Source organism: Loxodonta africana, chromosome 2 (genome assembly GCF_030014295.1).
Source record: "Loxodonta africana isolate mLoxAfr1 chromosome 2, mLoxAfr1.hap2, whole genome shotgun sequence".
Classification (NCBI taxonomy): domain Eukaryota; kingdom Metazoa; phylum Chordata; class Mammalia; order Proboscidea; family Elephantidae; genus Loxodonta; species Loxodonta africana.
The window spans coordinates 156,397,877-156,425,615 of record NC_087343.1 but is presented as its reverse complement, the minus strand read 5'-3'; the positions used below and the strand labels follow the sequence as shown (position 1 = coordinate 156,425,615).

General features: G+C 37.3%; 1 protein-coding gene across 7 annotated transcripts in view; it reads left to right on the top strand.

Annotated features, from left to right (window-relative positions):
- The window catches only part of NR3C1 (nuclear receptor subfamily 3 group C member 1), a 116,674-nt gene that overhangs the window by 74,975 nt on the left and 13,960 nt on the right, over nucleotides 1-27,739 (top strand). For 6 of the 7 annotated variants that reach the window (XM_023550245.2, XM_023550244.2, XM_023550250.2 and 3 more), the window contains exons 3-7: nucleotides 7,125-7,291; nucleotides 13,815-13,931; nucleotides 19,576-19,854; nucleotides 20,887-21,031; nucleotides 26,041-26,171. In XM_023550245.2, coding sequence (XP_023406013.1) covers nucleotides 7,125-7,291; nucleotides 13,815-13,931; nucleotides 19,576-19,854; nucleotides 20,887-21,031; nucleotides 26,041-26,171 — 839 coding nt within the window. The remainder of the gene's footprint in view (nucleotides 1-7,124; nucleotides 7,292-13,814; nucleotides 13,932-19,575; nucleotides 19,855-20,886; nucleotides 21,032-26,040; nucleotides 26,172-27,739) is intronic. The other variant, XM_003404576.4, reaches the window with a different exon arrangement.

Here is a 27,739-nt window from a genome sequence, read left to right as displayed (position 1 = left end):
CTAATTTAGTAAGCATACTGTAGCATTTCGCCAGGCCCTGCCTTAAGCACGTTACCTTCCCCTTTTAATCTCCCTTTAGAAACAGAGGAACTGAGATTTAGAGAGATTAAGGGTTACCTCGCTGCTTTACTGCAGAGTTAGGTTATGAATCCTAGTCTGTCTGATGTAGGGTACCCACTATTCTCTATAATAGCAATTCTCAAAATGTGCTCCATGGACCCCTGGGAATCCCCAAGGACCTTTTAGAACTATTTTCATAATAGTACATAGATTTTATTTGCCTTTTTTGCTGTGTTAACATTTGCACTGATGGTACCAAAGCAATGATGAATAAAACTGCTGGTACTGCAGCTGTGCAGCAGTCGCTGTGTTCACTGCCCTGGACTAACGGTTTAAAAACTGAAAGCAAGCCAGTTCCATTTAAGAATATCCTTGAAGGAGCAAAAATTATTAGTTCTGTGAAATTTCAACCCTTGAATATATATGTCTTGTTAAAATTCCATGTGACAAAATAGGAAGTATGCATGAGGTGCTTAAGCTCTATATACCATCTCATGGTGTTCTCGAAAGTACAGCTGAGATTAAGTCGTGAGTTGAACAAGCTATGCTTTTCATGGAATACTGTGAGATAAACTATGGTTATTCAGCCCTGGGTATTTGGCAGATTTTTTTCTCAGAAACGATCGAAGTGAGCTTATCACTTCAAAGAAAACAACTGACAGTATTTTTGGTGGCAACTGATAAAATTTGAGCTTTGTAGCAAAAATTAGAATTTTATAAGACTTCTTACACCACTGTGAGTTTGACAAATGTGACTTTTTAATGTCATATAATAAAGTGTGTCAGCATTTGGAAGGACCTGCATAACTCAGTGAAACAGTATTTTCCAAATGACTAATGCATGGTGTTACAAAATCATGCATGGGTAAAAGTACAACATAGACCAATGGGTTTGAATGTAACAGCTTCAAGAAGTTCATTGATAGGGTTTCCGATTCTACATTGCAACATTAACCTTTAAGAAAGGAACTTGTAGAATTTTGGCGTAGTATCAAAAAAGCAGGTCTACAATTACCTGAACTTGAGCTTCTGGAGGACCATTAATCCTCCCCTGGCCCACCGGCAAGCTTGTGGTACTTCTCTTCACTCGGGATTCTCCAGGAGGGGGAAGAGCATCCCTGGAGGGGTCAGTGAGAGACCTGTTGTTTGATGATCACCAAGTATGTGCCAGTGCTTTATATAATTCTAATATAATTTATACAAAACACCCTAAATTGGCACAAGTAAGGAAATAGACTCAAAGAGGTCAAGTCAGCAAGCTGATAACACATAGCTCTTAGAGCACTGGACCTAGGCTTTGGACCCAGGTCTGTCTGTCTGTCTGTAAGGCTGATTCTCTGTGACACAAAAAGGCAACTACAAAATATTTTTACTACTATGGCACTCTTTGTACTCCGTCACATTTGGTCTCTGTGAGTCGGGATCGACTTGATGGCACCTAACAACAACAACTCCTTAGATCACAGTTTTAGGGTTCATTATGATTTCAACAGTGCATTTCATGCGTGATAAGTAAGGAGACTTCTGTAGCCTCACCAGTGCCAGGCATTCAGATGCCAGGAAGTGTCTGCTGACTGATGGGTGTAACTTAGTTGTACGTGTCTTACATGCTTCTCAAGGTGTGTGATTAACTTTCATAATCCATGCCTATTTCATCCATGATTCTCCTTTCATCAGTTCCTTTTCTTCCCAGAGAAGTATATAGGGGGCCAAAAAAAGAAATAGAAGCCAGCCTTATGCATGTTCTTCCTCTTTCTTAATTCTAATAGCGAACTCCTCGATAGCCACAGGAATGACTTTGTGTCCAGCACACTCTCCATTCTGATTGGGAAACAACATCACCTGGAACAAGGCATTTTATTCCTATGATTCTTCACTTAAAAGAAAGCACCCTGGGCTTAGTTACTTAAAAAGAAGAGCCTCTTAGCATCTTCAGAAGACTTGGCACAGCTGTAAACACACAGCGAGCAATCAGTAACTATTATAGATGATGATTCCCTTAAAAACAGAACGTTTCAGATTTCCCATTCATACCAAACCCATTGCCATCAAGCCAATTCCAATTCATAGTGACCGTATAGGACAGAGTAGAACTGCCCCCACAGGGTTCCCAAGGAGCACCTGGTAGATTTAAACTGCTTACCTTTTGGTTAGCAGCCGTAGCGCTTAACCACTACACTACCAGGGTTTCCCACTCAAAAGGGGTGTAATATGCGCTCTGATTATGATACACTTTTGATTTCCTTCTGTCATGTATCCTTATTAAAAAATAGTGATTCCATATGGTTTTTACTTGAGTTCTAACCATTTTGTTGCCTCCTTTCAGCAGTATCCTAGGGTCACATTTGTGGTTGAATGCCATTTTACATCCATCCATTTTTTCAAGTGGTGTTCATTATAAGCCATCATAGTCCTCATATTTGTGTGACAAAACTGATTTTTTTCCACCGATGTCTGTGGTACACCTGGCAACTTTCCATGTACTCAGCTTTTATCTGATATAGCCCAGAATGACCGCCGAAAGGGATGCCAAAAGCCTGACTTAGGTTCCAGATTCTTAGCCACTCTTCTGTCAGCCTATTTGTTCATTTATTTTTAACTTTCTTTTTTTGTCGTCTGTATGTAGCTCACAGTTGAGTGGTCTGAATGTGTTTTGCATATGCTTTAATTATAAATGAAAATTTGGGACTACTGTCCTAGGTTTTAAACTTAATACTACTTTCCACTTACATAGTAATACTTATATACTGCCTTTTTTTTTTTTTTTTTTTAATAAAATCTTCAGCTATCCTCAAAGAGAAAGAGTGACTATTGTCTGCTAGATGCAGGAACTGTGTACTGGACTTCATTAAATCTTATTTTCACAACAGAGGTGATCTCCTTCCCAGTTTACTAATAAGAAAACTGAGGCTCAGAGTAGTAGATACCTACCCAGGTCACACAAGCTGTCAAGTGGTACAGGTGGGATCGAAACAAAGCCAAATAGGCTCACTGATTATCCACCTGCTTGTGTGACCTCATCTAGGGGTGATGATGTCCTTCTCACAGTGCTGTGGAGAGAATCAATGGAATTATGTTCATAAAAGTGTTTTAAAACTATAAAGCACTGCAAAGTGCTATTTAAAATTTTAAAAATACACACATAATGTATATATCACATGTGTAACTGAGGAAATGTTACAGAATTACTTTTTCAAATCTTTAAACATTGTGCTCATTTTCCATAACCTAAATATACAAGCAACTGGTTGATCACTAAAAATAGATGTCAGGTGACAGAGAGAGATTGGCTGAGCAGGAATAGGAGCATCCTCAAAACAGAAGCCAGAGAAGATTTTGCTTCCCCAACACATTGCTCTGTTCACTCACTTCTCTGTAAAACTCTGGCCAGAGCAGCTCCTCTACATTAACCACAAGTTTCCATTAATCAAGGGTGGCTCATGCCAGAACTACAGCAGAGTCATTTCAGGTTATTCTCTTCTATTGTAAGCATTCAGTATGCACTCAGTCCACTCTCCCAAATCTAGCAGGGAATCAATGCCTTGTGATACTAAATCATCCAGAAATCCTTTTTGACAGTGTTCAGAGAACAACATGAAACCCTGAGGCCTATTCCTAGAATTGAAGTGGTAGGAATGCTGTCCTGCTGACTAAGCCTCCTAAGCAAAGGGTTAGGAAGTTGAAGACAATTTGGGGGATATACTGAAAGAGAACCGAATCTGACATGAGTGAGCAGTTTTACCTTCTTCATCCAGTTATTTATAATGGTAAAATTTGTTTTCCTAACAAAAAAGAAGGAAGCTGTGGGGAAGCTTCTTTTGAGGACAGAATTTAGGGGGAGCTTTTCAGTTTACTGGCCTAATTATTTATAGTAACATTTATAAAACAAAACTGTCATTCTAGAATTAGCTTTTATTCTTACAACAGAAAAAAATCTGTTACTTAATAAATTTCTAACCATATCGATGATCAAAACAGTATCTTGTTAGTTTGCTCAGTAAATTAGTTTAAACATATTTGTAATTGAGATTTAGTGCTGTTATTAGCTAGAATAAGCAAAAACATGCGACGATAAAGAATGGTAAAGAGACAACTGACTAACACACAATCTTAAGATTATTCCTAAATGCCATCTCTTTTAGGGAATTGGAAAATTAAGAAACATTTAGAGAAAAATAATGGTATGTTTATGAACTTTTTTGTATAGTTGATAAAAAACACTTTAATATATACGCATTGCTGTTGATTCAATTCTGACTTATAGCAACCCTACGGGACAGAGTAGAACTGCCCCATAGTGTTTCCAAGGCTGTAAATCTTAATAGAAGCAAACTGCCACATCTTTTTCCCACAGAGCGCTGGTTAGCAGCCAAGCACTTAACTGCTGCGCCACTAGGGCTCCTTACTTTAATATATAAAAAAAAAAAAATCAACAGGTGGCTACCATGCATATTTTTGAAGGTCTGTTTGAGAACACATAACCAGATAAGGAATGCTCAGTCTAATTATAAGCAGGTTAGAAATTCTTTTTTAGCTACACAGTAAGTTCTGATTCTAAAATTACCATGTGAGATGAAAATTCCTTGGGAAGGGACAACATTGAAAATCATTATACCGTTTATTATTAAGTGCAAGAGTTGGTTTTCCTCCAGCATTAAAAGGATCACTTGTTTCTTTGGTTTATAAACGTGTAGCTTTAGAAGCAAATGTGGCAAAATGTTAAGAATTGGTGAATATGGATATATGGGGTATATATCCATTGTACAGTTCATTCAACTCTTCTGGGTTTGACACTTTTCAAAATAACAAATTAGCGGAAAGAATATTTATGTTTAAACACTAGTAAATGCCAGACCGCACTCAACATGGGAAGTCTGCACAATGAAAAATGAGACCATCTTTTTCCCCTGGGCATATCCTTATTGAGTGGAGAGAAAGACAGAATAATCCTCACTGTTGAAAGTCTAGTGCCTTTTCCAGTCTCACTGCAAGCCAGACAGGAAACTTAGAGAAAAGTAATATACATGGATCCATGTTTTCTTAAATCAAGAGAAATAGTGGTTTCAGCTAGAGTAACACTAGGAGTAAGATTGTGAAAGGTTTGGACTTTGCATTTTTAAAGATGCCTGTATAGGATCTTAAAATTAGAAAATAAAAATCAATGCCCTAAGCAATTAAAGGGGTAAGAGGCTTCTTTTTGCATGATGGAAATGTCCTACCTGTTGACTGCGGTGGTAGTTACATGACAATACATTTGACATAACTCATTAACTGTACACTTTTAAGATGGTGAAATGTATGTGAATGACACCTCAATAAAGGTGATTTAAAAAATAAATAAATCCTAAGCAGTCAACAGCCAGAGTGCTCCTTGGAAGCAAGGATGGCAAGATTTCGTCTCACTTACTTTGGACATCGTATCAGGAGGGTCCAGTCCCTGGAGAAGGACATCATGCTTGGTAAGGTAGAGGGACAGCAAAAAAGAAGAAGACCCTCTACAAGATGGACTGACATAGTGGCTGCAACAATGGGCTCAAACATAGCAATGATTGTGAGGATGGCACAGGACCAGGCAGTGTTTCATTCTGTTGTACATAGCGTCAAACTAATTCGACAGCACCTAACAACAAGAACAAGCAATTAGCGCCACTGTGGAACGAGGGTTATCATTGCTGGTATTAGATGGATCTTGGCTGAAAGCAGAGTATACCAGAAAGATATTTAGCTGTGTTTTATTGATTATGTGAAGGCATTCGGCTGTGTATATCGTAACAAATTATGGATAACATTGTGAAGAATGGGAATTCCAGGACACTTAATTATGCTCATGAGGAACCTGTACACAGACCAAGAGGCAGTCCTTTGAAAAAGCGGATGCTGCATGGTTTAAAATCAGGAAAGGTGTGTATCAGGGTTGTATCTTTTCACCATACTTACTCAGTCTGTATGTTGAGCAAATAATCTGACCTGGACCATATGAAGAAGAATACAGTACCAGCATTAGAGGAAGATTCATTAACAACTGTGGTACGTAGATGACACAATCTTGTTTGCCAGAAGTGAAGAGGACTTGAAGCATTTACTGATAAAGATGAAAGACTATACAGCCTTCAGTATGGATTACCCCTCAACATAAAGAAAAATCCTTACAGCTGGACCAATAAGAAACATCATGATAAATGGAGAAAAGTTTGAAGTTGTCAAGGATTTCATTTTACTTGGATCCACAATCAACAGCAGCAGTCAAGAAATCAAACTATGTATTGCATTAGGCAAATCTGCTGCAAAAGATCTCTTTAAAGTGTTAAAAATCAAAGATGTCACCTTGAGGACTAAGGTGTGCCTGACTCAAGCCATGGTATTTTCAGCTGCCTCATATGCATACAAAAGGTGGACAATGAATAAGGAAGACCAAAGAAGAGTTGATGCCTTTTAATTATGGTGTTGAAGAATATTGCACATCCTATGGACTGCCAGAAGAATGGACACATCTATCATGGAAGAAGTACAGCCAGAATGCACCTTAAAAATGAGGATGGTGAGACTTTGTCTTATGGACTTGGGACACGTTATCACGAAGGACCAGTCCCTGGAGAAGCATGGCTTGGTAAAGTTGAAGGTCAGTGAAAAAGAGGAAGACCCTCAACAAAATGGATTAACACAGTGGCTGCAATAATGGGCTCAAACATAGTAACGGTTGTAGGGATGGCACAGGACCGGGCAGTGTTTCATTCTGTTGTATATAGGGTCACTATGAGTCAAAACCGACCGGATGCCACCTAACAACAATAACAAGAAGCAGTTAACAATTACAATTGCTAAGTGAACCACCATCTGGCTGTTCTTTTTAGGGGGACACTCCAAAAAAAAAAATTACCTCATTCTTAATCCTGTATAAAAAATGAATATAACAGTATATGAATGTATTTAGATAGGATATTTTAATTCTTGCTAGTACTTGAAGCCAGAGTTCAGTATGGAGTGAGAAGGTAAAATAGCTGTATTTTGATATTCCTCTGACAGTTATTACAGTTAAAGCGTAACATTGTTTTCTCTTCCTTTAGCCCTGGAATGAGACCAGATGTAAGCTCTCCTCCATCCAGCTCTTCAGCAGCGATGGGACCACCTCCCAAACTCTGCCTCGTGTGCTCTGATGAAGCTTCAGGATGTCATTATGGGGTCCTGACTTGTGGAAGCTGTAAAGTGTTCTTCAAAAGAGCAGTGGAAGGTAGTGTGTGTTTTGAAGAGTTTATTCTTTCTCTATTTGGTTCCTGTTCTCAAAGTAGACTTTCAAAGTCTGTTACATCCAAAGCCCAGTAACGTTAGAAATCTCTGAAGTGGAGGGAGAGTGTGTCTCCTGGGTCCTCAGTTCAAAGAAGATGTTTTAGAAAATGGAGCCAAACCAGAGCTAGAATAAAATAGGAAAATAATAATTAACCATTAATAAATTGAGGGGGAGGGAGTTTCATCAGAGAGCAGAAAGTAACACTGTAAGAAAGCAATAAACCCAGTGCCGTCGAATCGGATATCATGTGAAATTATGGTACCAGATTTGGTAGTAACATCATGCTCATTGTATTAGAATCATGGATTCAGCACCCGTAAACTAGTTTCAAAGCCACCAACTATACCAGTCTGAGAAAAGTGAATGACAGTGAGAACTATGGAGGGAAAAGGTATTCATTTCATTAAATCCTCATTTCCTTCTCTCTTTCTCTTTCCTAGTGAGCCAGGGTACTGTGCTAAGTGGTGTAAATACAAACTAAGACTTGATCCCTGCCTTCTGGGAGGTCACAGTCTATTGAAGTGAAAGATGAATTAATAACTACAAGGTACAGGGATTATAATACAGAGGAGTGTGTGATAAACTCTGCCGGAGGAGGTCAGGAAAGAAAGTATTTTAGTGAAAGTGATTTCACTATATGAATATTTTATTAATATAAACCTTATCCTTTTTATGAAGCCTTGGTGTCACAGTGGTTAAGAGCTCAGACTGCTAATCAAAAGGTTGGCAGTTCGAATCCACCAGCTGCTCTTTGGAAACCCTATGGCACAGTTCTACTCTGTCTTTTAGGGTCACTATTTTTTTTTATGAGTCGGAATCGACTCAACGGCAACGGGTTTGGGTTTTTTGGGTTTTATCCTTTTTATGGAATTACTCAGTAGTTCAGCGTGCTTACAAGGGCAGTAGCATCATCTCCCTAAGGAAGGAGAAATTATCCTCATAGCAAATTATTATTAGAAGTGACTCAGAATTTTCAGATATTACCAGTGAACCCCCTTAGAAAAAATTACATTTTTTAGTTATTTGTAAAGCATTTGAAGGCAGTGTGTCCTGAGTGGGTTACCTAAAGTACCAATTATATTAATTTTTAAAGAAATAAAATTAACTATACATTCACAGTATAAAAAGGATTCTTATCTGGCCAGAGTTGTATTTGTATGTCCTTGGGAGGTAGAAGAGTTATTTTCTTTTGTGCAGATTGCTTTTTATTAGTGTACTATAAAATGGCTCATGTAACCCCACATAGGCCACAGGGGTGCAGGCCTTTGCTTTAAGGCCCAGATACTTGTTTTGGAGTCTTCCCTTAAGCAGTTATAAATATGAGGCTTAAATAATTTGCATCATATATTTAGCACTGCAGTTTTAACACCTGGTATCCCCCCAAATTGGCTTAGTATAATAAATACCCAAACATTTAGCAATTCTTAGGAAATTTGCAGAAGTTTTACTTTTTTATTGTATAGGCAACCCAAATCAAGAATGGTTGTTATGGATTTTTTGATTGAGTATTCTGAGAGTCACTTTTCGCATACAGAAATGAACTGTAGTTAGCATCATTTCTTTCATTGTATACTAGAATGATGGTCATGCTTCTTTCTTCTTTTATTCTGGCTTCCTCACTAAAACTGCTGGTTGTTCACTTAGGGCTCCCCTCCTTCTTCCCTTCATCACTACCATAAAAGTACATGTAATCTTTGTTGGAGGGTCTTGATGGAATAGACATCAGCAACCCTTAGTTTACCACATGACAAATACTATGCTTTATATAGATGTCATATCATTTAATTAATGGCTCTGTGAGCTCTTAGATACTGTCATGATCTGTACTTGATAGACTAGAAAACTGGGGCTCAGAGAGTTTAATTGGCAGAACTGGAATTCAAACACAGCTATCTCTAAACCCCAAGCAAGCTCGTAACCTCACTGCTACACTGACTTCCTAAGAAGTATATGATAAACTCTTATTACCTGCAAGTTTGTAATCTAGTTAGGTACTAGATGAAAGTAATCACAAGGGACTTAATAAATAGCTAACATTTACTGAGTGCTTACAGTGTGCTAGGCACTGTGCTAAAAACCTTCTACACAATTACCTTTTACTCTTGCAGAAGCCCAGAAAGGGAGGTGCTGTTTATCCAGCTTTACAGATGGGGAAACAGAGGCTCAGGGAAGTCAGTAAGCATTACCGAGCTCACACAACTAAGATAAAGCCAGGTTTCAGAATGGGATTTCCTAGCACCCTACCAGTGCATACTACACTGTACCACACTGCAGGTAAAGAAAGTAGCTCAGGCTGACAGTCACAGTTTACATTTAATCCTCAGATATTTCAATAGGGTATGCAACCTGCAGAAGACCCTAGAACATCCCTTGTGCAGTATTAGCCATTTTCTGTACCACTTTCATGATCTTGATCAAATCCATAAATCACTACTCTATTGATTACTTCATTTTTTCTTGGCTCACTTTTAAAAAACAAATTTTATTCAAGAAAACTTCAGTATCCCTACTGATGTCAGATGGATCTTGGTTAAAACCAGAGAATACCAGAAAGATGTTTACCTGTATTTTATTGACTACACAAAGGGATTTGACTGTGTGGGTCATAACACATTATGGATACCATTGCAAAGACTGGGAATTTCAGAACACTTAATTGTGCTTGTGCTGAACCTGTACATAGACCAAGAAGCAGTTGTTTGAACTGCAGAAGGGGATACTGCATGTTTTAAAATCAGAAAAGGTATGTGCCAGGATTGTATCCTTTCACCATAGTCTGTATGCTGAGCAAATCTGAGAAACTGGACTTATGAAGAAGAACAGGGTATCAGGATTGGAGGAAGACTTGTTAACAACCTGTGATATGCAGATGACACAACCTTGCTTGCTGAAAGTGAAGAGGACTTGAAGCATCTACTGATGGAGATCAAAGATAACAGCCTTCAGTATGGATTACACCTCAACATAAAGAAAAAAAAAATTCTTACAACTGAACCAATAAGCAACATCATGATAAACGAAGAAAAGATTTAAGTTGTCAAGGATTTCATTTTACTTGGATCCACAATCAACGCCTGTGGAAGCAGCAGTCAAGAAATCGAACAACATACTGCATTGAGCAAATCTGCTGCAAAAAATCTCTTTAAAGTGTTAAAAAGCAAAGATGTCACTTTGAGCACTAAGGTGCACCTGACCCAAGCCATGGTATTTTCAGTTGCCGCATGCAAAAGCTGGACAATGAATAAGGAAGACCGAAGAAGAATTGATGCATCTGAATTATGGTGTTGGCAAAGAATATTGAATATACCATGGACTGCCAGAAGAGCAAACAAATCTGTCTTGGAAGAAGTACAGCCAGAATGAATGCTCCTTGGAAGCCAAGATGGCAAGACTTCAACTTGCTTTACTTTGGACATGTTATCAGGAGGGACCAACTCCTGGGAGAAGGACATCATGCTTGGTAAAGTAGAGAGTCAGCAAAAAAGAGGAAGCCCCTTAATGAGATGGATTGACACAGTGGACACAACAACAGGTTCAGACATACCTACTCTTATGAAGATAGCACAGGACCGGGCAACATTTCATTCTGTTGTACATGGGGTCAGTATGAGTCAGAACCTATTTGACAGCACCTAACAACAACTGTATTAGTTATCTATTGCTGTGTAATACATTACCTGAAAAATCAATCACTTAAAGCAACAATTTCACACAGGTTCTGGGCATCAGTAACCTCAGAGCAGTTTAGCCGGGTGGTCCTGGCTTAGGGACTCTCATTAAGACAACATTCAGGCTCTTGTTGAGGGCTGCAGTCATCTCAAGGCTGGGGCTGGACAAACTGATTCTAAGCTCATTCACTTCACTTTTGGCAGGAGGCTTTAGTTCCTCACTGAGTGACCCTTTGCTAGGGCTGCTGCTGTTCACATAGCAGCTGGCTTCCTCCAGAACAAATGATCTGAGATGCCATCACTTCTGCCATATTTTTTGGTCACACAAATCAATCCTGGTATAGTAGGAGAGTAGACTACACAAGAGTGTGAATACCAGGAAGGCAGGGATCATTGGGGCCATCTTGTAGGCTGGATACCATACCTATGATAAGCAGGAAACTGAAATCATTTGCAAAAAATAAATTCTAACCACAAAAATAAATACAGTGTGTATACAAAATGATGTTAAAAAAATTCCAACTGGCCTGAAGGCTCTTTACCTACCTGACGTCTACTCTTTGTTAGAAAGAGAATTTACTAGGTGATAGAAGACATAGGAACTCTGACCTGAGATGTCTCATGGTCTTATCAAGAGAGAATGACTATTAATGATACATGTTCATGCTTTGTGAAATAGTGACCATGAGGTGAAACTCCTAATTTTATAGATAAGAAGCAGACATGCCAACTTGATACTGATAACTAGCTATGACTAAATTTAACTTATGAAGGTACAACGTAGCTGATTCTGTAGGTCAGATTCTAAGTTGTGCTCAAGACGCATTTGGGATAAAGAAATCAGTGTTTCTTTGTCACATTCTGATATTTTGGTTGAACATAAAACATTGGAATGTTTTTAGCAGTAAACAGTTTTTTAATCATTTCAGTAATTGCAGGACATTGATTTAGGAATATTGTTAAATATTTGTATTGTAACTGCCTCAACTATAGATATATATCTGTTGTTCCTACTTCTACTTTATAGAGGATAGACTTAGTGGGTTAGTGCTTCCATTTCGTGCCCAAGTAAAGAAGCTCAGAAACTTAACACAACACAGAAAGGAATTGAAACACATGGTACAGACATTTGCACTGGAGAGCAGCTCCGGAACAAAGCTGAATTGTAATCCATTACTCAACATGGTGGCCTATTCTTCACAAAGAATTGAGCCTGATACAATTAACCATCTCAACCAAAACTGGTGTTTCAAGAGCATTGTGATTAATCATAGTGGGAGGAAGCAAATATAGTTTGTTTCTATCCATGTCCAGTCTTAGTTTGCCCTATGCATAGAGTCCTTTCCCAGAAACAGAATTAGATCTTTTCAAGCCAGTGAATTGATAACTACTATTTTTCTTACCTTTGAATATGATTTATTCTTGAAAAAATGTCCTGCGGAATTTTGTGAAGACCATCGCCTCTAGTGTAAGGTAATGAACTTACCTAGTCAGTGTATCTGTTCAGACATGCCAATCTTATATAGTAGACTCCTCCAAGTTTCTGTCAAACCAGCAGCAGATCCTCATCAAGCTTTCTTCGACGTTTACTAACCCGGTTGAAAGAAGACTACCTATACATGCATTTAGGGGAAGAGACACTTTTGGTCTTTTCCTTTTAAGTTTTCGTTCAAAATATTTGTCAGGAGAGAGCTGCAGTTCTGTCTCTTAACACAGGCTACCAGAAGGGGTTGCTATGAGTCAGAATTGACTTGAAGGTGTATCGAGTTTGGTTTGGTTCAGATACTAGAAGGTTCTAGACAGTAAAGGTCTTCAGATGTATATTTGAGGTCAATGATGAATTCAAACATTCTTATATTCTAAAAGCATGTGAAATAATTTAAGTTCTACATACACTAGTTTAGTTTGCCAAGTCTGTGATTCACTTAACCAGTTTCTGGCAACCTTAACATGCAAGATTAAATCTTGCTGTCTACTAATCACTTCATTTAAAACTGGGAGGGGGGAGCACATTTTGTTCGCATATATGGTGGTTAATGTTGAATTAGAGTAGTTTTCCCTTTGGGAATCTCATAGTATTTTTAAACTAGTTTCCTCTTCCTTTAGTCCTCCTCAGTATCAGGTCAGAAGTCATAGTAAATAGTAACTATAGACATCTTCTCGAACAATGAAAGACTAATTTCATCTGTCATTTTTGCTACTAAAGTAATATGAAGTCTCTCTCTAAATGAGTTAAAGTTGTACATGTCGTTTGGGGAACTAGACTCTTTGTAGTCACACTCATGAACCTCCTTTTTATATAAAAAGATGCAACAGTGTGTGCTAGCTAGCAACACTGGACAGGTGAAATTAGTTTTTTATATTAAAAACAAAGAACTGTTTAAAGCAAAATTAGTCAAGAAAGTGGTTCCCCTGGTGGATGGTGACTAGAAAAAAGCAAAAAGGGAGGGTTGTGGGGTACTGTTCTGTTTCTTGATCTGATTGCTGATTACACAGGGTGTTCACTTTATGAACATTTATTAAGCAGTACACTTAGGATTTGTGTTCTTTCCTATTTTTTATACATATATTTTAATTGAGTTCGGTTTTTTTTTTTTTTTAAATAAACTGTTACAAAAGAGGCTACTTTTAGTTGATCTCCCGACTTTATAATGTAGGCAGTGAAGGAACATATACTGTGCCTTTCTTAATCAATAGCTTTGGGTCTTGGCTACATGCCATCCAAAACAAAAACAGAGGCCCTCCATAAAAGTATCCTTTAAACCTGTGAAATTTTAATAGTGCTTTTATGTTCCATATAGGACAGCACAATTATCTTTGTGCTGGAAGAAATGACTGTATCATTGATAAAATTCGAAGAAAAAACTGCCCAGCATGCCGCTATCGAAAATGTCTTCAAGCTGGAATGAACCTGGAAGGTAATGTAAATGCCTAAAAGGAATTGTTTGTCTCTGCACCATAGAAAAATGTTTCATTTTACTTTTGAAGATATAAGCAAACAGATGTGATAATTTAGTCATTGCAGTATACCTGTGTTTGACTAGCATAACTAGCATTATGTTTATATTACTGCCCAACAAAAGTAGGAATTTTTTTTATTATGAATATGTCATGTTCCACTTACTATATTTTTATGCAAATAACTCACTCATTCTGTGTTTGTTCTTCAACTGTGACCTCTCCCTGCGAGGTATTTTCATAAGTGCACTGTGCTAATTTTGTTTTTACAACATGTAAAAAAAAATGGCACGGCATGAGGGGGAGAGTGCAGTTGGCAAACAAACGTAGAACTTGTGCATTATTTGTGTAAAAATACAGTATTTAAGTTTACTCAGCAGCTCTTGTTACACACACTGAATTCAGTACAGCCAGACTGTACACTAAGAAAGGAAATTATGTAATAATGAAACTTACATAACTTGAGGCAATATTTTATCTTTTTTTAATCTTTTTTCAGTTTCAGAACTATGTCCTAGGGGTGGAAATGTTTCCACATTAAATATATTTACGTGTATTTTTCCTGCAATTTTCCTTTTAAAAAATATACCTTTTATTTGAATATACACACACAACTTTTATTGCATATCTGCAGGGAAAATAAAACTCCACAAAGAGGCATTGGATGGGTTCTGTTTGTTTTTCAAGTAAGGAAGAAACCTGAAACTAGTTATAAGTTTGAGTTTCATATCTCCATTTACCTAACAAGTTGTATAATTAACATTGGTCTCATCACTGAAAACTTTCCTTTGAAAAAAGTTTGTAATCTGTTCTAGTTGAAGCTGAAATTGCAAGTTCCATAAAGGTGGCGGTGGTTGTGATCTAGTAACCCGTGTGGTTAGAAGTTGTTGGTGATATTAGCAGTTTCATTCAGCAAGTATTCACTGATGGGACAGACACTAGACATAAAATGGAATAAAAAGTGCCAGTTTTCAGGGCATTCACCATTTCATCAGATTGTAGAGGTCACAAAACAGCTTGGCACACCACAAGTGGAATAGAGCCATGGGAGTAATAGGAGGGCCACCTAGCTCTGTCCTGGATGTCAGGGAAGGCTTCCTGGAAGAAATAACTTTAAATATAGAAGCTAAGTAAGAACAGTTGTTGGTTGCTGTCAAGTCCATACTGGCTCATGGCGACCCCGTGTGCGCAGAGCAGAACTGCTGCATAGGGTTTTCAAGACTATGACCTTCTAGAAATACGTTGGCCAGGCCTGTCTTCCAAGGTGCCTCTGGTTGGATTTGAACTGCCAACTGTCTAAGTTCAAAGCTTAACCATTTGTACCACCCGAGGACTCCTGAGTAAGAATTTGTTAGGTGAAAAGCAAGGGAAGAGACATGATTAGGTTTCTATTTTAGAAGGACTAATCTTGTATAGAAAGACCAATTAAATGGCTGTTGCAATAACCTAGATAAGAGATGGTGGTATCAGAGAGACTAGAAACCGTGTGCTTCTTGAGAGAAGAAAGACTAAGTGTTGGCAGTGTCTAGCACACAGTGTGTGTGTGTTTGTTTTTAAATATAAAGTAGGTTTATGGGTATGACTATAACAGAGATATGGTTCCCCATATCACACACACAACTTTATCTCCTTACTTTGGACACTTTGTATTACTTAGATAGCAAAAATGATAGCTGCCCACCTTCTTGTATATGTTGCAAAAGCTTCAGAGATTAATTATAAATCCATGTAGTGTAAAGTGCGCTTTCAGTGCCACAAGGATAGTTTCTTTTGGCTATAAAGACACCATGGTTATTCCTGACTTCTTACATACCAGATCCCTGTCAAGATTTTACCCAGTTTCATTCTGCTGCTCTCTGATCTCCTGAGTATGCAATATACTTTGACCACTTAAATAAATGTATATTAAGGCATTTCAGTTTTTACCGATTGGTTTGTTTTCTCCAGCCCCAATTTTAACTACTTTCCTCTGATGCCCAAGTTTTCGTCTCAGCTATTTTATATTTAGAAATGTGTTTACTCAAAAGGAAAACACAAATAAAATTCTATCATATCACTAATGTAGTACGGTTGCTTACCCAATAACATTTTTAGGTGCTTTCTGAATACATACCAAGCAAGCTTAACTTAGATATTTGGAGCTTTAAATGGATACTACTTCTCTGAGCAATCCCTTTCCTATCCAAAATATAAGGGAATTTTTTAGTCAAAAGAAATAAGACATACCAGCTACAAAGTGATGATTCTAATGGACCGAGTTACTAAGTGTTCCTCCATTTCTTCTCCCTCTCACAGATAATTAAACAGCAACTCCTCTGCCTGTTTGGCCTTACCTCACTAGAAGACCAACCACTGGCATCAGTGCCATTTCCAATCAAGCCTTTGGTTGAAAACCTGTCAGAATTTGTTCCTAATTTTTTTTTAATGAATATAATTTAAACATACAAATTAATGTGACCTGTGGTTTCTTGAAAAGCTGTACTAGAAAACAGCCATACTGTACACTTTTAATAAGTTGTCAATATACCAGAATAGTGGGAAAAGTAGCATTTACCCAGAGCTATGACATGGTAGTCTTTGATGTACATTCTTATACCCAGAGAGGTTATTTTGGACCCTTATATTATTAAAAACATCTTGAAGTAGATCCGAGATTAACCTTAAATTCACCTTTACACTACACATAGAACAAAGTTCTAGTTTGTCATTTAATAATACATTAGACAGTAGGTGGCACAGATCATGCAACTGGTAATCTAATTCTACCAGTAGGAAAATTGAAAGGTTTAAAAAAATCTAAGTTCATAGGTGTTTTTGTTTTTGTGCTGGTGGCTTTACTCATTTTTGCTTTGAATCATCCCATTATATAGAAAGCCATCATTTGGAGGTAGGTATGTGTGTGTGCCAGACATGACTGGCAGACCATAATATTTAAGAAAGATATAGATGAGCCAAGTGTTTCATGATATATATATATATATACATAATCTTTTGAAATATTCCCTTGTTCATCAGTGTTTCTCCTAAGCCAGTGTTCTCCTATGTTTCAATGATAGCGCAGAGTAATTTGGCAGAAGCCAACACCTCTCCCAGAGCCCAGTTCTCTCCATAAATGTACCTTAGTACAGCAAGGGTTGTATTTTGATACTGTTGCCCCATACCAGGTCAGTCTCAAGATTTATTTTAAGGCAGCCGTCTTCGCTGCTTTGAAGTGTTTGGCATTTGAGTACAAATAAGTTTTTAAACAATGATCCTAAATGTTTTATACTCATTTCAAGTTGTAGTCATTCCAAAGTATAGCTTTAGTTTTGGTATAAAGAGTCAAATGAAACTTATACTATAACTAGGTTTCTGGCATTATCAGATTTCTCAACTGTTTTTTAAACTAATTAAGATTTCTACACTTTAATGAAGGAGGAAGTGGAGCTATCACAGACTTATGAACACTCCTTTAGAGACCATGTATTGACTGCTAATCCACTGTATGCTCCAGTGGGTCAGGAACTTACGTACAGTACAATTTGATTAATTCGATTGCTTAAAAATAGTGATAGCTTAACTAATTCAATTAGCAGTTTGCTGATAATGTTTGGAAAATGTATTAGTGTACTTCTTGCTTTAGTCAGTGTAATTGAGTTCACTGGCACTTCGTGAGCCTTATTCAAAAGCATCAGTTCTCTCATATAGGATTATAGATAAATAGTAAGAAATTAATTACATACTGAGTCATAGAAGATATTTTTTTTAATCCTCCAGCCTGTCATTATCCTTTCCTCTTTATTTTAATGCAGAGTGTAAGAACACATATTCTAGACAATTTAAAATTATGGTTAATTGAGGTTTTTACTGGACTGTGTATGGATTGTGGCGTGCATGTTCTCTTTTCCTTTGCCAACAAAGTACAGTCCATGGTTTTGAGATCGTGGTTGGAGAGAGAGACCTTTGGTTTAAAGGTTTCCTTACATATAGGAAGGAGCTTTTGCTTTTTAAAAATTTTCTATGCCTACACAGAGTTGTAATATCTGATTTTAAAGTGTTCTAAAACCATATTACCCTACAAGTTGAAGTAATGATAGTTCTCAGACTGTGTGCCAGGAAGTGTTCTCAGCATTTTACATAATTTAACTGATTTAGTCCTGAGACAGGTACTAATATTATCCTCATTTTACAGAAGAGGAAACTAGAAACTAAGTCCCAGGGAGGTTAAGTAACTTGCACAGACACACAGCTAAATGGCAGAGCCGATTTAAATCTTGACGTGCTCGTTTCAGGTTTGTGCTCTTTCCTAGTACACAGACTGTGTCTCCAATACAGCATAATAAAAATGGGTTAGAATAGATCTGTCATGATCCTGCTTCTGTGTTTTAAAATGTTTTAATGGAAAACCTGTAAATTCCTCAGTGCCACATTCAGCACAGTAAGAAATGGGACCATTCTACTCAATGTAAACAATGGGGTTTTTCTTTCTGACACTAGACATGGAGATACAGTTCTTGCCACTACATGTGTTCTCCACAAACTATATATTTTATCATTTGGGAGACAGAGGATCTGATGGTTATTTTTAAAGGTGATTGGCATTTACTTATCCCCTAGCAGCCCTGATAACTGGGAAGGTACATTTCTTCTTTGATACAAATTACATTCCTTGCCCATCCTGGGAGCTTTGAGTACTCTCTCTCTCAGAATAATATAATTCTTATTTTGTCACTAATGCAGATGATGTCAGAAGTAGGAATGTGTTTACTAAAAAATCTACAGAATTCATGTTGTAATTTGGTTAGATTGTTTCAGACAAAGTCAGAATTAAAAGATAGTTTTACTCATTTTATATACAGTATGAAAATGGATGCTGTAGGTTTATAGAGTATCAGTATAAATCTTCATCATAGAAGGGAAACCTCCCATTGATAATTTAGGTGAAGTACATTTCTTTTTCTCCCAGATATATTTAGCACCAGGTAGCATACTAGCATTCACAGGTAAAAAGAAGTGTTTGCTGCTATCTGACCTAATCCTATTTTCAGCATATGAGATGCTATGTCATTTTTGTATCCTGATAAGACAGGGGCTTTGTGCAAATGTATAGATAGTGTAGCTCTATTCATTGTATATACTACCATAATTTAGGTTAACCCTAAATCACAGTTGCTAGTTTGCTATTCCACGCTTAGACAGATCCTTTCTTTCAATTGATAGTAAAACCAATTTGCTTTATATACCAATGAAACTTTTGACTCTGGAGTCAGAATGAGACAGAAATTAATTTATGGAAGAATCTATAGAAGTGATTTGTTTAGATTGTTTTAACACAGTGTTATCAAACAGATATCTTCTATAAGGTATAACTGTAATGAAGATATAACTGGCTTATTTGTAGGGGAAATTAATATGAGACTGGGTTCCTGTTGATCTTTTCCTTTCAGAAAAAAAAAAAAAATCTCCCCTTCCATGTTACTTTATCATAATTACTAAAGTAAAATAAAACATTTTTACTCTTTCAGCCTGAATAGTTTCAGAAATTAAAAATACTTCTTCAGTAAACAGTATCACCCAGATCTTCCCATTACAATTCACTTGTGTGCATTTCTTTAATATCTACAGCTCGAAAAACCAAGAAAAAAATAAAAGGAATTCAGCAGGCCACTGCAGGCGTCTCACAAGAAACTTCAGAAAATCCTATTAACAAAACAGTAGTTCCTGCAACGTTACCACAGCTCACCCCAACCCTGGTGTCACTGTTGGAGGTCATTGAGCCTGAGGTGTTATATTCAGGATACGACAGCTCTGTTCCTGACTCCACTTGGCGAATCTTGACCACACTCAACATGTTAGGTGGACGGCAAGTGATCGCAGCAGTGAAATGGGCAAAGGCGATACCAGGTAAGACGCAAAGGATGGCAGACCTACAGTACAAACTTTTGCATTTTTTTTGTTTGAAAACTCTCCAGCTCTCTATCATTTTGGTCCATGGAATTTCTTACTCATCTAGTTCCGGGGATTAGCCAGGGGAGATCAGGTCAGTATGAGAGAACAGGGAGTCTTTAATAGAGAATTTACACCCCTTCCCACTTCTCAGGTTACTACCAAAAGCGTAGTAATTTCAGATGGAAGGATGGTGTAATGTCAGAACTAGAGTTATAGGACTTACTCAAAATTCTTTTTACACTGAAGTCTAAGAAAAGAAAATATATGTTTCTAAGAATTCCATTTATTTTCCTTCAGTTTGTTTTTTAAAAACTAGATTATTTGTAAAATTGGTAAAAATCAGGGGTATTGGCACTTTGTCAGACTATACTAAAGGAGAATGATTTTAACTCTTTATGAAATGAAACTTGAACACAAGTTACAGTTGACTTAATTTTTAAGGCATTGTAAGTCAAAGTTCCCTTATTGGGACTTGATATGGAACAGCAGAGGTCAGTGTTAGTGCCAGCTCTAACTCTCCAGAAAAAGAAACAGAGGGGAATTGACAAGCTTGGATACAGATAGTTAGGGACATAACGAGAAGGGGTAGCCTGACCTCCATAATCTCTGTTCTGCCAAGGGGGAAAAAAGTATACATATCAGAGGAAATTTTTTATTTAAATTCATTGATTGAGTACTGTCCCAAGCCAGCACTCTCAGCTTTCTATTTTGCTATTTAGTTCATATTTATTTAGATAGGGAGAAGGTGACCAAAAAACTGGCTTTTTTTTTTTTTTTTTACATTGAATACTATTAAAAAGCACTAAGGGTTTGGGTCTGAAGATGACAAAAGAAAACTGTGCCAAGTTAATGCTTCATTTTCTCTATTTGTTAGTAGTTCTTCCAAACAAGTCTAATTGATATCGGGTCTTTGCCTGTTCCCATAACAGATGACCTTCTCTTTAGCAATTAGGATGTTCCCTCATAGCTTTATTTCTGTTAATTCAGGATTCAGGAACTTACACCTGGATGACCAAATGACCCTACTGCAGTACTCATGGATGTTCCTCATGGCATTTGCCCTGGGATGGAGATCATATAGACAAGCAGGTGGTAGCTTGCTGTGTTTTGCTCCTGATCTGGTTATTAACGAGTAAGTTGTATGTGAGTCATTTCCCCTGTACTGAAAGACTATTTTTAACCAGATGGTGTTTTCCTGATAGACTACTGCTGTGATAATTCAGGACTGAATCAGTCCTACCAGGTATATTGGAACTGGGGAGACTTGGAATAGAGTTGTGTATCAGTGCTTTGGGCAAGCCCAGTGTGATGCAGAGTGAATGTGCATGTGCCATTCTTACTGTCCCAGGACATATCTAAAGATGTTTTTTAAACAGTGGGCATTTCTGGGATCAATACAGTCTATGGCATGTTAACAAGGCATCTTACTGTGATATTGTTTTAATTCCATGACCCTATTCTAGGAAGGAAAAGGGACACGGTAAAACTCTGTTGATCTCACTGTTAGGGAATAATTACAGATGAGGACATATAGGCTGAAGGAGTGGGAGGTATGGACCCAGAGACTAGAGGTATTTCTGCATGGCAATGCTTGCTCAGTGTCAATGACTTGGAAAGAGCATGAAAGCTTTTTTTTTTTTAAAGATTTTACGAGACAGCTGTCTCAGTTGTATAGTGCTGCTGTAACAAATATCACAAGTGGGTGACTTTAACAAACAAAAATTTATTTTCTCCCCTTTAGGAAGCTAAAAGTTCAAATTCAGGGTGCCAGCTCTAGGGGAGGGCTTTCTCTCTGTCAGCTCTAGAGGAAGGTCCTTGTCTCTCCTGAGCTTTTGCACCTGGGCAATCTTCATGGCTTGGCATGTGTCTTCCCCCGTCCCTGCTTCTCTTGCTTGCTTGTTAAATCTCTTTTATATCTCATAAAAAAATTGACTCAAGATACACTCTACACTAATCCTGTCTCATTCCTATAACAAAGACAACCCATTTCCAAATAGAATTATAACCACAGACGTAGAGGTTAGGATTTAGAACACGTATTTTTTGGGGACACAGTTCAATCCATAACAGTCAACTGTTCGCTCATCTTCTAGGCCTATGCTTCTATCTGAAGTATTTCAAGTGTCCATTCCCCCTTACCTCATTGCAATTTTTCCTAACTGGTTTCCTGCCTTCAATGTATCCTTCCCGTGTTGGCTATATTTTTCTTCCTAAAGCACAAATTAAATCAATTAAAACTTGCATTCATTGTGTATCATTTCATTTTGTGCTGAGTTAAAATTATTCTACTTTAGTAGTTTGACAGAGTCAACACACCTGATTTTTACCAATTTTACAAATAACCTGGTTTTTAAAAAACAATTCTGATCATATCACACACCTTCCCAACACAGAGATGTCTTCACTGTCCCCTCACTGACCACCAAGTGTCTCCTTAGCGTGGTCCTTTAGGCTCTCCAGAGCTCGGCCTCGCCTTCTCTCCCATTGTTCTCCTTCACGTACCAAACAGACCCTCAGCTCAAAATGTTGACCTCACCGTAGATGATCTCTCCGCTGTACATCCCCAGGTCTTGACACTTTCTACCTTGTATTACTACTATCTGTGCCCATCTCCTTTATTAGAATGTAAGCAGGGAATTCATACACACACACACACACACTCCCTCATGGTCTCAAACAGAGTATAAAATGAAGATGTATGTTTATATGGGGAAAAGATAGGTATTTCTTTCACTGTAAGCTCTGCATGCTGCTGATAAAAGTTCCAAAAAATTAATGAAATCTTAAACCACATTAGAATAACAGTCCCATTGTACTCTATGCCAGTCATCAATAGTTTGTGTTCAGAGCTGGGTACCAGATTAAGAGTAACACTGACAACCTGGAACGTGTCCAGAGTGGCAAGGAGTTTGAAAATTAACACTGACTGATGAACAGGGGCTATTTGAAGGAAAGAGAAAAGGAGATTTGAGAGGGAGAAGGACAGCCTGAAATGATATTCCCTGAAGATATAACAAAGATAATGGGTGGAAGTTATAGAAAAGTGTTTATTTGAGCTGAGTGTTAAATGGAAGGTCTTCTTTTATAAAGTTATTATGTTTTAGCAAGGACTGGATGATACTAGCCCCAGATATTTTAAAAGAGATTCTTAGGCATTGTGTGAGAAGCCACAGGTAGTGGGGTAATTCTAGAGCCGAGACGTCTCTTTCCTATACTAAACCAAAAAAATCCAAACCCATTGCCATTGAGTCGATTCCAAGTCATAGCAACCCTCAAAGACAGAGCAGAACTGCCCCGTAGGTTTCCAAAGCTATAAATCTTTAAGGAAGCAGACTGCTACATCTTTCTCCTGTGGAATGTCTAGTGGGTTTGAATCACCGACGTTTCACTTAGCATCCGAGCACTTAACCACTGCACCACATATCTGGCAGTATGGATGGGAACTACCTAAAGGAGATATTTCTGGTTTCCCTTCCACTAGGCTGCCTCCATAGAAATCTGGTCTAGAATTCCTGACCGAACTGTTGAGTTAAACTGGTGCCGTTTCTCCATTGGTGAGTGATTCTGAGCACTCTTGTAGGAGCGTGGAATATAACACAGAACACAATAGATGAGGCCCCTGCTAACACTGTTAATGGGGGAAGTCAAACAAATAAATAACCAAAACTATTTCAGAGAGTCATAATAGTGTAACTAGGGGAGGAAAAAGGTGCTACTTTAGATTTTGTGACCATAGAAGGCTTCTCTAAGGAGCTGAGCACTAAATGGTACAAAACAACAAGTTATGTGAAAGGGTAGGGCATTCCAGGGAGAAGAAATGACTACAAAATTATCACGTATGAGGAGTTGAGAGAAGGCCACTGAGGATTTAGTGTGAGTTTAGGAAATAGACAGGGCCAAGTCAAGCAGAATCTTCTAGGCCATGAAAAAGAGTTTAAATTTTAATTTAGGTGCAAGATGACGACAGTGGAGGCCCTAGAGGATAACACTATGGAGAATGAATTAGAGGGGAATAACAAATATTTATCACACTCCTAATACGTGCCTGTCACATGACTGTAGCAGAGAACAAGGCGAACAGAGTTCTTGTCCTTAAGTTGCTTAAAAAAAAAAAAAGTTGCTTACGTTTTAATAATAAATAATTTCAAATTGTGACAGTATTTACTAGAGAGGGGTCTGCTTAAGATATGTGGCTAATGGCCTCTTGAACGAGGTGCCATTTGAGCTGACACCTGAAGGAGATGACCAGGCTTCCTAGTGAGAAGCATGACAACACGAGGCATGTTGTGACATAGATTCACTGTAATCCATGAAGGGACCATATCTCAGCCCACAGCTAGTAGGCACTGCCATATGCTTGGCTCCACTACCCACACAAACCTCCAAGTATCTGTATCAGAGCAAGAAGTTACCTGGACTGTCTATTGACAAGAAGAGGAAGGACAGTTTAAACTACCCCATCACAATTTAACAAGGTTTAAGTTGTTTGATTTAATTTTAAATTAACTGGTAAACATATTTAACTTGTACATAAACACAGGACATTTAAAATCTTTAAGTACGTACTGCCCACTTTAGAATCCAACCATGCTTACTTAAAAGCATCAGGTTGCAATATTTATTTACAGTCACTTCCTTAAAAGCAATTTGAAGTCATTTAATTTGGATTAAAGGAAACACCTACTTATCCTCCTCTTTTATAAAACTAATCTAATTTAGGGTTTTTATTAATATGGCGCTCAAATTTCAAGTGAAGCAGTTACAGCATAACCCAGTCATGCCACATAACATACGTAAAACAGGAATTAATAGAATTTTTTCCTGAAAAAAATCGCATTAGTTTAATTTTCATTGTAAATATAGAAGAGTGCTTTTTGAAAATTTCAGTTAAAGAATTATTTTAACCCTTTTACTCAGTGTTCAGTTTTATTGGAGGACAGATGGTTTATAGGAAAGTGGTTTCCCATTCTTGTGTCTTTATGCTGCTGTTTATGACGATGGGGAGATCTGTCTTCTCTTAACCCACTTGTTTCCATGCTGCTCTGGTTTGAGAGGCAGATTTGGGTTGTCAGAAAGTCTTTATTCACTTTCTGACCCTCTGGGTAGCTATAAACAGTCTGTTACATGGTTGTCATTAGGTTTGAATGTTGTAAAAAATGGTTTCTTTTTAAGCCAACTAGAATGATTGTTGTAATTTGCAGTTACATGAGGAGTATTGCCATGAAGAAACTAAAGGAGAAAAAGATACTTCCTAGAAAAGGAATGCTTGATGACTATTAAAAGATTAGGAAGGTGCCCCTTCGATAAGAGCAGATTTTTAAGTCAGGCGAGCTCCTCTGGGATCACTTTGGCAGTATACAGTCATGGCTGATTTATTTGATTACATAAAGAAATAAACCCACCCTTCAGTAGAGAAAAAGTAATAGCCTTGTTTATTTCGGTTAAGTTCAAGATCACTTCTTGTCAGAAACTAAAAAGAAAGATTTTGAAGTACTTTAAAAGCCAGGAACCAGGCACAATTTCAGTCTTCTAGTGTCATTTCAAAAGTCAGGAAACTTTAGAGATGTATTTGAAAATGGCAGATGTGATACTCACTGCTGAGAATCATAATCGAGAATTGATTTGGTACCTTTAGCAAAAAGAATATTCAGTCACATGTGTTTGTCAGAGACAGATTTAGAGTATAAGAAAGTTCTAGTTCTGGCCCATTGCATAGCTGTAAATAATTATCACTCATGGTTGTCTTTAGGAAGGGATGTTGTTTAAAAAAAAAAATCTAACTGCTAACTGGGTAGAATCTAAAACTGTGTTGTCTAATTGGCCATATTAAAATGATACCATAAAGCCCTGATTTTAATAAGCAACTGGTAATAAATTCTGTAGGAATAAGTTCTAAATACTTAAGTATTTTCTCCAGTGTAAAATTAGATTATTAAGAGTCTCTTTAGATGCTCTAAGCCCAGGAGTAAGTTTAAGGAAAATTTTCCAAAGTTCTGATATTACTGGCAATTAGCATTAATAGCAGTAGTTACACTATCCTTTATGAGGCCATAGTTCTGCAAAAGTAAAATAACAAATGTACTTCTTGAGGAACTAGCACTACTTCTTTCTAACCCAAGCAATGATATTTGTCTTTCACAGGCAGAGAATGTCTCTACCCTACATGTATGACCAATGTAAGCATATGCTGTATGTTTCCTCTGAGTTGCAGAGACTTCAGGTATCTTATGAAGAGTATCTGTGTATGAAAACCTTACTGCTTCTCTCTTCAGGTTGGTAGAACACCACTTCACTTCTAAATATGTCAAAAGCAAAAATACAAAAGTCTAGAAATAATGCTTTATTAATATGCACAGTACTAATAATTATACCAAGTCTACTATTAATTTCTGCTAGTCAGATGATTTAGATTTTCATAAATGTAAAATTTTAATAAGGCATAGTCAGCAATAGACATATAGGTATAGTGGAGAAATATATATATATATATATATATATATACGGCACAGGGTTGTGTCTTGATCTAGAATTTGTGCAGACTACTTCTTCCTATTCTGTGACCTTTGATAATGCTACTATAGGAGAAATGGAGAAAGAAAGTCAATTAGGATTAATTTTTTACTTTTCTATATTAGAGGAGCCCTCGTAGCACAGTGGCTAAGCACTCACCTGCTAATCAAAACGTCGGTGGTTCAAACACACCCACTGACTCTGCAGGAGAAAGATTATGGCCTTGGAAACCCCCTATGGGGGAAGTTTTACTCTGTCCTATAGGGGTCGCTATGATTGGAATCAACTCGATGGCAACGGTTTTTGGTTTTTTTATAGGGTTGCTATGAGTTGGAATTGACTCAATAGCAATGGGTTTTGTTTTTTTTTTTTTTTGGTTTTACACTGTTATTGGTCAAAATTTCTAGTTACATGATGAGTGCTAACATGTATTATAAGAAATTATGGGACAAAAGATACATCCTAGAATAGGTGTAAAAAAAAGAATAGGTATGCTTCATTAATTACTATTACGGATTGATTGGTAGCATTGGAGCTAGACTGTTGGACAGAAGTGTTTTATCTAGAAAACAGCAACAAGAGTTTATAAAACAATCTTGATCAATAACAGAAAGATAGCTGGAAAAGAATCCCAAAATATTTGGAGATTAAACAAGATACTTCTAAATAACACGTGGGTCAAAGAAAAAGTCTCAAAAGAAATTTTAAAATATTTTGTACAAAATGAAAATACAACTTATCAAAAGTTGTAGGATACAATGAAAGCAGTGCTCAGAGGAAAATTAATAGCATTGAATGCATGTATTAGAAAAGAAGAAAAAGCTAAAATCAATCATCTTAGCATCCACCTATAAGAAACTAGGGAAAGAAAAGCAGTATAAACCTAAAGCAAACAAAAGAAATAAAATAATTATAGCAGAACTTGATGAAATTGAAAACAGGAAATCAGTAGTGAAAATCGATGAAACCAGAAGCTGGTTACTTAAAAAGATCAATAAAATTGATAAGCCTCTAGCCAGGCTACTAGAAAAAAAGAAGGAAGGAATTATTAATATTAGAAATGAAAGAAGAGTCATCACTACTTATCCCATAGGATAATAAAGGGATATTATGAACAAATCTATGCCAAGTAATTTGATCTCCTACATGAAATGGACCAGTTCCTTGAAAGATACAAACTACCAAAACTCCTACAAGGAGAAAAGGATAATATGCATACGCCTAATATATATGAAAGAAATTGAATCAGCAATTAAAAATCTTCCCAAAAAGAAAGGATGAGGTCTAGATGGCTTCACTGGTGAATTCAGCCAACATTTAAGGAAGAAAT